General features: G+C 34.2%; 2 protein-coding genes across 3 annotated transcripts in view; one reads left to right on the forward strand and one right to left on the reverse strand.

Moving 5' to 3' along the window:
- Positions 1-353, reverse strand: part of LOC104810008 (dirigent protein 9-like) — a 1,462-nt gene extending 1,109 nt beyond the window's left edge. The window contains exon 1 of one of the 2 annotated variants that reach the window (XM_019202147.1): positions 27-353. In XM_019202147.1, the coding sequence (XP_019057692.1) occupies positions 27-318 (292 nt within the window). In that variant the 5' untranslated portion in view covers positions 319-353. Of the gene's footprint in view, positions 1-4 lie in introns of both variants that reach the window. The other variant, XM_010536161.1, reaches the window with a different exon arrangement.
- The window catches only part of LOC104810007, a 10,031-nt gene extending 5,072 nt beyond the window's left edge, over positions 1-4,959 (forward strand). The window contains exon 3 of the mRNA XM_019202148.1: positions 4,937-4,959. Within this exon, the coding sequence (XP_019057693.1) occupies positions 4,937-4,959 (23 nt within the window). The remainder of the gene's footprint in view (positions 1-4,936) is intronic.
- The last annotated feature ends 6,463 nt before the right edge of the window (positions 4,960-11,422 follow it).

The following is an 11,422-nucleotide window of genomic DNA, read 5'->3' on the forward strand; positions in this document are numbered from 1 at the left end:
CCCCCTGCCGCCCACTGCAGCAGCAGCCGCCCCGACTGGACCAGTGGTGGTGGTTGGTGTAGGGAGCGGTTTCGCAGCTGCTGCAGCCGTTGGGTTTGCAGCTGCAGCTTGTGGGTTATCATCAGAATCGTCGTCTCCTTCTTGGTCTGCCGGCCCGGGTTCGGGAGGGGCAATGGCCGGGGTCTGGCCGCTGGGCTGTTGAGGGAGGACCTGAGGCTGAGCTTCAACCTGGTCGAGGAGCCTGGCCGAGTGGACGATGGTCAGGACATTGGAGACAACGAGGAAGAGAACTAGGGTTAGGCTCAAAGATTTTGCCATTGTTTGCTCGTTTGAATGAGAAGATGCGATGCTGAGTTGTGTGGTTTGAAGGTTTAGGCGTATGCCGCTTATATATATATATATATGCAAAGTTTCAGGGAATTTATTGATTATATTAATGCATCGATTATCGGTGGAAGCAGAGAGTGGAGTTGTTGCTTCTCGTTATATCAATTTTTTTTATTTGTAAAGAAGGGCATCTTTTGCTTTAGTTGATGATATTATTGAACCAAACCTCTAATCTTCTAACTAAATCACCCATATAATAATATGATTTACTTGTCTTTTTTTTTTTAAAAGTCGTTTTTGCAAATCTCATACGTATAAAATGTTTGTGATTTCAGGGTTCGTGCGATTTTGATTGTTATAAACTTCATTTCTCAATGAAAAAGTCCTTTGGAGAAACTGTTATATTATTCTTGAATTTAAGAAAAAGAACGGAATATACTGTTGAAGACAAGAATGTGATTGAGGATGATCATGAGTTGTTCGAGAATATATATGCAGTTGTGAGGACCAAAATAATATGCTCACTCACGGTATATTCACAAAGTATAGAGACCAAAGCTAACTTACCTTATGAAGAGTATACGAACATAGAGAATCAAGGAGCATTCAAGATATCTCTTAGACATTGAGGAGTTTAAGGGATTGATGAAATATATGAGGAGAACATCAAGATTCTTTCCTTTCTCCTTATAGCCGTTGACCCATTTTTCCATATTCATCTAATCTTCATTGATCTATTTTCTTTGATTACGCTATCATTATACATTAGAATATTTTGACTTTATTTTATGGTCTTGTGACCGTTGCACCTTGTATATATATATATGGTTGTATATTCGTATAGGACATAACACGAATAAGGGGATTAAGTCCCATTTGCTCATCATTCTTGGTCATTATTCTTTATCATCTCCATTTGCTCTCTCTTTGGTTTTGGCTACATTTTCCTTCGTTCTTCATGTCCAAAACACACCAAATGTATTAGAAATCTTCATGGTATCAGAGCATAAGGTCTAGAGTACCTTGTCTCTTTCATTCCGCTGCGAAATCGAAGTATATTCCCTCTCGTTTTGAGTATAACGAAGAGGAGCCTACTCGATTATATTTTTTCAGATTTTTTTTTATCCCTATTCGGCCATTCATTCAAGCCAAAAGGAGAATTTTCTTCAAGTGAACCGTTGGTCATTCAATCAAACCACGTTTCACCATCTTTTCTTTTCTCTCGGTCATTTCATTATAAACCGAAAAAAAAATCATTTACTCTATCCTTTCATCACGAAAATCATGTGTGATTATTGGGATAGTGATAGTGATTATGAAGAGGCAGAGTTTTATGAGGAACCGGAATACAGAGAGCATTGGGATGTCGAGGACGTTCTAGCAAAAATACCAAAGTCCCTGAGAGAGACGTTGGTGCAAAACGCCAATGCACACAACATTGAGTTAAGTGTTTATATTCTTGAAGATTTATTTCGAACTAACGAATTTTTTGACATGTTGCAAAAAGCACAGGTTAAAAGCAAAGAAAATTTATCTGACGACGTTGAAGAGCCTCACTCACACGAAGAAGGCCTAGACAACACCGAGCACATGGTTGTTCCAATGGTTGAAGAGATACAAACCGAGAATATACACCATTACAAGGGGAATGTTCAGATGATGTAACCTCGGATGAAGAAAGGAGTCCAATAGATGTGATGATAAATGACCTCACAATGGAGGAAAAGAATCCTGAAAAAGAGGCATCACACACATCCACACTTCATCATTCGAGGATACAAAGGCATCTGAACATTCCTTTCAAATGGCAAAATAATCGAGTTGGTACTTTTTTCTTTTCTCCCATCTCTTTAGAAATTTGTTTTCCAAGTGATATGTTTGGTTTTGTTAGTATGTTTGGACAGGAAATACAAAAATTAATTCCGAAAATTTATGGCGAAGAGAAGATCACGAGTGAGGGGGAATGGCATGCTACACTCGTATGCTTCTCTACCCAAAAGAAAACAACGCAAGCATTCGAAGAACCAAATGAAACGATATTACCTATGAGTTTCAACAACTCTAGGTTTGAAAATAAAATCTAACTTAGGACATATGGGAAGATTGAAACAAAAAGAACCACCGTGGAAGGAGTTTGGACACATGAAGAACAAACAATGCATTCTTCTCGCAAGATTAGCTTTCCGAAATTCATCCAAGCTAATCTTGAGGGGGAATGTTGAAGACAAGAATGTGATTGAGGATGATCATGAGTTGTTCGAGAATATATATGCAGTTGTGAGGACCAAAATAATATGCTCACTCACGGTATATTCACAAAGTATAGAGACCAAAGCTAACTTACCTTATGAAGAGTATACGAACATAGAGAATCAAGGAGCATTCAAGATATCTCTTAGACATTGAGGAGTTTAAGGGATTGATGAAATATATGAGGAGAACATCAAGATTCTTTCCTTTCTCCTTATAGCCGTTGACCCATTTTTCCATATTCATCTAATCTTCATTGATCTATTTTCTTTGATTACGCTATCATTATACATTAGAATATTTTGACTTTATTTTATGGTCTTGTGACCGTTGCACCTTGTATATATATATATGGTTGTATATTCGTATAGGACATAACACGAATAAGGGGATTAAGTCCCATTTGCTCATCATTCTTGGTCATTATTCTTTATCATCTCCATTTGCTCTCTCTTTGGTTTTGGCTACATTTTCCTTCGTTCTTCATGTCCAAAACACACCAAATATATTAGAAATCTTCATATACATAATTTCTTCATACAGTTATCTAATTTATATGGAAGATATAAATCGTCCGATTTATACAGGATATGATTAATTTAACCATAAATATATCAAAGCTAATTTAGATTTAGTCATATTCAAATATGATTTTAACGAAAATAGTTTTTGTGTGTGTGTGTTAAATACGTAGATGTGTGATTGTGATATGAGATATAAAATCAAATGATGAGAATTCCTTTTATAAAACTATGATGTGTCACAACTAACTAAGGGTTTGTATATATCCTGCATATAGTCAACTTAGATAATTATAAATCGGTCTATTTTTTGTCAAACTAGAAGAGTATTTAGAAAGGGGGAATGGTAATTTTTTTTCTTTATAAATTTGGCAAACTAGAAAAAATGCGTCCATCATTTTTTAGTTAAATAAAATATGATTGATTTTATAATTAGACTATAAAATATATCTTTTCTCCGTTATTTAAAATTTACTCTATAATTGATATACACTAGGTAATATCCCTAAACATATACTTAAATATTAATATAAATTATATAGTCGAATAAAGATGAATATTTAAAATTTACTCAATAAAAATCAATGATTATAATTTGATTAGACCATTTGCTTGTTGTTTTAGTAAAACAAATAAATATTAAAACTAAATCGGTCAAATATAAATATTTAACTCGGTATCATTAATCGATTTTGTATACCAATTTTTTATCTAAAATTTCATATTGTTTCATATTTGTGACCAAATATAAAATTATATATATTTTTTAATAAATAGAGTATTTAATGATAATTTTTGGATTTCATGATATATTAAAATCAAATAAAAAATTTTCGATAAAATTAATTGGTTTGTTCCGGATGATATTTAGAGTTTCAAATAAAACTTCATTTGGCAGACCCAAACAGATTCTAATAGGATTTATCTCGGATAATTTTTTATTCATCTTCAAGATTCGATTCCATAAATTTTTAAAAATTTTCAAAATAAAGGATTCAGTGATATATATGTCTTTACTCAATCAAATTTATATTTTACATTACATCCTCCTAAAATCTTAATAGTTTCTACGGTTTTTGTTAGATTTATTTTAAATTCATAAAATTTAACGAAAAAATCAATAGAAAAACTATTTCTCATATCTTGACGATATTTATTAAAAATCAAAACGTTAATAATCATAGTGAAATTTATGTAATTATTTGACATTTTTTAAGTATACATATCTAAGTACAAAGCATCATCCAACACGTTATAAAATGTTTCTTTGGCTGATCATTGCGGTGTCAACCGATCCTGTACATGAAACCAATATAGTTTTATCTATTAAATTAACCTTTTATAAAAATAATGAAAATACAATAAAGCTAAATTTGTTTTCAGTTTTGTTCACAGTTTAGAGATACCTCGCTATTGTGGAATTACGAAAATAACCATAGATACACAAACGTACATATTTAGATAGGCATTATATCAAAAATACCCTTAAAATTGCTATTTCTACTTCAAGACCTACCCTGGTCACATGTGACCAATGTGACCGAAATATAGTATGGTCACATTTTGATTTTTATCGATTATAACGTTAAATTTATGGTGATCACACTAATTCATTATGTTCATACCTTGTATATCTTACTAATCATTTGATTAAAACATCATAAATTTAACGTTATGAACAATGAGATCAATATGTGACCACACTATATTTCGGTCACATTGGTCACATGGTCACAAGGGTAGGTCTTGAAGTAGAAATAGCAAATTAAGGGTATTTTTGATAATGCCCCATTTAGATATTAAATTTTAGTAAAAAAATAGAAAAATAATCTGTAAAGAAACAAATATAATATACATATAAATATATTACAAAAGCAATTGACTATATCGAAATATTATAAGAATCGAGATTAAAAAAATAATTTTACCAAACAAATTAAAATCGGATTACAAACCTGAACAAATCGGACTCCGTCTTTGAACGTGGACTGAAAGTAAACGATTGATATTTATCATGAACGTGGACTGAAAGTACTGCCATTTATAGTTTAGATTCATTAGTTGAAATAGTTATTATTCAATAAATTCAAAACTGACTTTTAACTAAATTAACTATACATTAATAAAGTTATGTATTACGGATATAAAGCTCAGACCCGTTATAGTCAACAGGTGCGGTTCAAGCCCATTTTGTTTTCTAAATAGAAGCCCAGCTGGAGAGAGAGTGATAAGATGTTGAAGATAATCGATCTGTTCTTTCTCATAAACAGATTCTTCCACGCATTTTTTCATACTTTGTAAATTTGTTAGAAGGTTGTTAGCAATTTGTTATTTCCTTTGTTATAAAAACACATGTACAGATTCATTTATCAATACAGAGAAAATTTTTCTAAATCACTGAAATGATATTTTTTCTAAATCACTGAAATGATATCAGAGCATTTTTTCTGATTTTTCCTCTTCAATTGATCTTTCGATCTTTTTTTTTCCAGAAATCTTCTTCTGCCTTTCTTTTTCGTTCTTATAATGGCAGATCAGATTCCTGCGATAATCACTTCAAAAAAACAACAAAATGGTGACGCAAATTTTGCGTCACCAAAGAACGTTTTTGCGTCATCCTTTCGAAAGGGTGATGCAACGGTGACATAAAAAAAAGCGTCGTCAATCGCACCGTCACCATTTGCGATTTCGTCACTAAGCGTACCAATTGGTGATGAATGGGTGACGCAAACAATTAGTGACCATTTGGTGACACAATAGTGACGCAATCTGCGTGACCAATTTGTGACGCAATTGCGTAACCAAGAGCGTCACTAACCTGTGACGCAATTGCGTCACCAAGTATGTGTCACTAAATAGTGACAAATTGCGTCACCCAACGCATCACCAAATAGTGACGCAATGTCGTCATTAACTGGTGACGCACATGCGTTACTATTTGCGTCACTAATATGTGACGCAATATAGTGACGCAATTGCGTCGCTAGTTTGTGATGCGTTTGGCCAAATTGGTGACGCAGTTGCATCACTATTTTGCGTCACCCTGTAAAAAATAATATAAAAAAACTATTATTATATTTAAATATATAATTAAAATTTTTAATAATTAATTTACAAAACGATAAAAATATAAAATATTTAATTTTGATTTCTTCCATCGTAATTGGCTTCGTCGCCGTCGCCACCGCCACCACTTCCTTGTCCTCCGCTTCCGAAACTTGGAAATCCTCGGGTTTGGAACTCATTGAAAAATTCTGCTTGCATTCGCAGTTCTTCAATGAGTTTCCGATCTTGTTTTTGTTGGCGCAAGAATTCCGCTTGTTGTCGGAGGAGTTCAGCTTGCTACTCTTCTAATTGTCGCACCTGTCGTGCGAGTGAAAGTGTTTCCTGAGTAATTGAAGGAGAATCTTCACCAGGATGATAGGTGATATCGGTTTGCATTGAAGCGAGACCGTATATCCGTCCAAATTTGTTCGGTGGAACAATCTATATAATAAAAATATAATTAATTAATAATATATTTTAAATTAAAATTGAATTGAAATTATTATAAGTTTGTATATTTAAAAATTACCTGAAGATATATCTCGTCAATTTTTTCTTTCGGCATGTTAGGTTCCGATGCAGAAGCTTCGCCTTGTGTTGGTTGAGACACAATAATCTAAAATTTTAATGAAACAATTAAAATTAAACATTAATTAAAAAAATTTTATATTAGAAAATTTACCTCATGTTGAACTTTTTCCGCGATTTGTTGCGCTTTTCCATCAACCATCACCCCATCTTTTCGTGTATATGTTGCTTTTAATAAATCTAACAACGTTGGCGCTTGACTTTTTTTAGCCATTTCATGCATAACATGACTAAAAGGCTTAGCTCCCGATGTATGCACATGTCCTCCGCCATTAGAAACCATTTCAGATTTTCGACTCGGAGACGCTCGTTGACTTTTCTCTTTGGCGGCTGGGGAAGCCCAATGCTCCACCATTTGATCCCAATGATCTTTTTCGACCCAATATGGAGGATCTATATAGGGTTCAGAAAGCCATTTTTATTTGAGTTTATGGACTCCTTCCACTTGCGTCGAACAAGTGCATCATCTTCAGGATTATACCGCCATTGTTGCTATATAAAATTTTTATAACATATAAATTACATTATAAAATAAATTTTAATTTTATAATTATTTATAAATATAAAAAACTTACCACAAAACTTAACCACCACGAATCTTTGGTAGGTTGTGGGATTGCACTCCAGTTAAGATAAGCACCTTTGAAATTTTGTTTGATGAATTTTGATAAATTAATGGTTATCTCAACATCAACACCAAACCTGAAAAATATAAAAAAAATTAATTATAATTTTATATTGAAATAAATATTTAAAATAAACATATTAAAAATTTAAATTATCATTTTGTCCCTGGATTTTTTATCAGATCCAGTTTCGGTAATAAATTTCTTGCAGGGATATCTAATACCTTAACCACGTTATCAATTGTAACCTGGGTTGGTGGCTGCGGTTGAGATTCGGCCATATCAATTGAGGGAGATCTTTAATGTTGAGATCTTTCTCCCGATAAACGTGAACCTCTTCCGAAAGAACGACTCATCTATAATTTATTTAAAATATTAATATAAATTATATTTATAAATTATAAATTATAATTTTAAAATAAAAATTTAAAATAAAAAAAATTACCTTTCACCGAGGAGGAGAGGAGAAGGATCCTGCTGTGCAGGATTGACGCAATTGCGTCACTCAGTATATATACAGAACTCGGTGACACAATTTCGTCACCAAAAAATACGGTAAAGGTGACGCAATTTCGTCACCCTATCAATATGGTAACGCAATTTCGTCACTCCTAGCAGTAATTAACCTCGGTAAAACCACCAGGGTGACGCAATTTCGTCACTAAAAAGGACGCTGTTGGTGACACAATTGCATCACCATATTTAAATGGTGACGCAGTTGCGTCACCATATGTGGCCACGTGTACAATCAGTAACGGTAGAGGTGACGTTTCTGTGATACGAATTTAACTGGGAGACGATTTTGCGTCACTAATTTGGACGCTGATGGTGACGAAATTGCGTCACCTTTTTGAGATGGTGACACAATTGCGTCACTAATGTGGCGTTGTTGTTGACGCCAGTGCGTCACCAATTGCGTCACTATGTGTTATATTTAAAAAAAAATATTTTCTAATTATATAAAATTTTAATCACTATCTTCATCGGATATTACTTCAACTTCTTCTTCATCTTCAATGTCGTCATTTCTTTCACTTTTCTTTTCAGATGGAAAAGCAATCTTTCAAAAGAATACATCCATCGAAATTGCACTGGACCACCAAGTCTTGCTTCATCTGGTAGGTGTATAGCTAAATGCTCCATAACATCGAAAAACGAAGGCGGAAACACCTTTTCTAGTGCACACAAGATTAGCGGTATGTTATCCTTCATACACTGAACATCATCAACATTAAGGTTTCTTGAACATATATCTCTGAAAAATGTACTGATACCTGCATGCACGTATAAAAATATTATCAATTGATATTATTTTTTGATTTTTATATATATAATTAAAAATAATTAAAAACCATGATATATATATACCGCAGAAAAGTTCGTAGACATTGCGCGGGAGTAGTTCAGCAAGAATAACTGGAAGAAGCCGTTGCATGAAGACATGACAATCATGACTCTTAATTCCATTTAACTTCACAACATCAAGATCAGCACATCGCCCGATGTTAGATGCATAACCATCCGAGAATTGAACATCTTCCTTCAACCACTTCAGTAGTGCGATATTAGCACTTTTGGACAGTCTAAATATCGGAATTGCGGCTTTTCCATCATTGCTCAACTCTACTCTTTTCAGTTACATATTTCTTTGATGTCCATCCTTGATTTTAAGTTATCCTTCGACTTACCTTTGACATTCATGATCGTGTTGATCACGTTATCAAAAAAATTCTTCTCAATATGCATAACATCCAGATTATGTCGAAGCTTGTGAGTCCTCCCTATAAGACAAATCCCAGAATATGCTTCTTTTGTACCAATTATGTGTCTCTCCGCATTCACATGGTTTGCGATGACCATTTCCATCACAATCAATGGTTTTATCCAAATCATGAATGCTTTCAATCCGCTCCCACAATATCTCTTCACCCGTCAAAAGAAGAGGAGGTGGATCTGTCACAACCTTATTCTTCCTGAAATTTATTTTGTTCCGTCTCCATGGATGATCTAGCGATAGAAACCTGCGATGACAGTCAAACCAACATGATTTCCTTCCATATTTCAACTGAAATGATTGTATATCGTCTATGCAATATGGGCATACCAATCTTCCATGAGTACTCCATCCCGATAACATTCCATAAGCCGGAAAATCGCTTATGGTCCACATCAAAACAACCTTCAACTTGAAATTCTCTTTCTGTGAGGTATCATATGCATCAGTTCCACAATGCCACAACTCAAGTAATATATATTCTTTGATCAAAGGCTGAAGAAAAATGTCAAAACTTTTCTTCGGATGCTCTGGGCCCGGAATCAAAACCGTCAAGAACAAGAACTCTTTTTTCAGACACATATCTGGAGGTAAGTTATAAGGAGACATAACAATAGGCCACAACAAATATTGTTTGCCCGATTGACCATACGGTGCAAATCCATCTCCGCATACACATAGATAAACATTTCTATGTTCTGATGCAAAGTTCGGATATACCTCGTTAAAATTCTTCCATGCATCACCGTCAGACGGATGACTCATATTCTCAGGATCCAATGTATGTTCAGCATGCCACTGCATATGTAAAGCTGTTTGATGAGATTCATACAATCTTCGCAGGCGATCTTTAATCGGTAGATAAAACATCCTTTTGTAAGGAACACGGTTGCGTTGATCAGATTTTTTCGACTTATATCTTTCAGCTCAACAAAATCGACAGTTGTCCAACTGGTTAGATTCTTTCCAAAATATCATACAGTTGTTAGGACATACATCGATTTTTATCGATTCCATTCCCAACGATCCCATCAATTTAGACATATCATAATGCGAATCTGGAGTGCTATTATCTTGGGGAAGATAATCATTCAGCATCTGACAAACTTCATCCATGCAGTTCTCCATAAGATTATAACTCGTCTTCATCCTCATCAATCTACAGAAGCCGATAGTTGAGAAAGCCCTTCTTTACAACCATTATAAATAGGTTGGTTCGCAGCCTCCAATAGATCGAAAAACTTTTTCGATGCCTCATTCACCGGATCTTCTGTAACCTGATCATTATATTGAGATGAAAATGCATCTTGAACCATCTCAATATATGAATTTGGCTGATCATAGACATCAGTATTTCTCACGGATATATTCTCATCAGAAATTTGAAACGTCTCACCATGATAAACCCAGACGTAATAGTTAGAGACAAAACCTTTTTTCCATAGATGCCTCATGACAACTTCTGGAACTTATTCTCTCTCGTTTTTACATCTTCGGCACATACAATATATCTTTCCCCTTTGAAGGAAAAATATGTTGATTTGTTGCAAACTCCAAAAAATTAGTCAATCCTTCTTCGTAATGCGTAGATACATTAACCGTAGAAGGATTTACTCTTTCGTACGTCCATTTTCTTGAGTAATAAATATTGTTATTACTCGACGTCATTTTTTGAAAATTTTTTTCGGGTGCAAGAGTCTATGAGGTCGACTTGTGGTATAATGAAAATAAAGTGACGCAATTTCGTCACTAAAATAACAATTAGTGACACAATTGCGTCACCAAACAAGAAATTTGTGACGCAGTTGCGTCACTCATAATGACGCAATTTCGTCACCAAATTATTAGTGACGAAATTGCGTCATTAAATGGTAATGACGAAATTGCGTCACCAATAAATGACGCAAGGGTGACGCAATGGTGACGAAATTTTCGCGCGTCTTTTGGCACGCAGTTTTGCGTCATAACTGCGTCACCAAATCACTACAAGAAACATTAAAATTTGCGACAGAAAAATCTGTCGCAAATACAAAAGAATATCTGTCGCAATTACAAATTTGCGACAGATTGCGACAGAATCAATTCTGTCCGTATATTGTTATCGCAAAAGTTTGCCGGTCGTTAATCTGTCGCAAAGTTGCGACGGACAAAATCCGAGTTTTGCGACAGAATTGCGACAGAAAAATCTGTCGCAAATATATTTTTTAATATTTTTAAAAAAATAAAAAAAAATCTACGTTTACTACGGATTTGCCGACAGAAAAATCCGTCGCAAATATTTTTTTTAATTT

This window comes from Tarenaya hassleriana, unplaced genomic scaffold, assembly GCF_000463585.1.
Source record: "Tarenaya hassleriana unplaced genomic scaffold, ASM46358v1 Cleome17, whole genome shotgun sequence".
Lineage (NCBI taxonomy): Eukaryota > Viridiplantae > Streptophyta > Magnoliopsida > Brassicales > Cleomaceae > Tarenaya > Tarenaya hassleriana.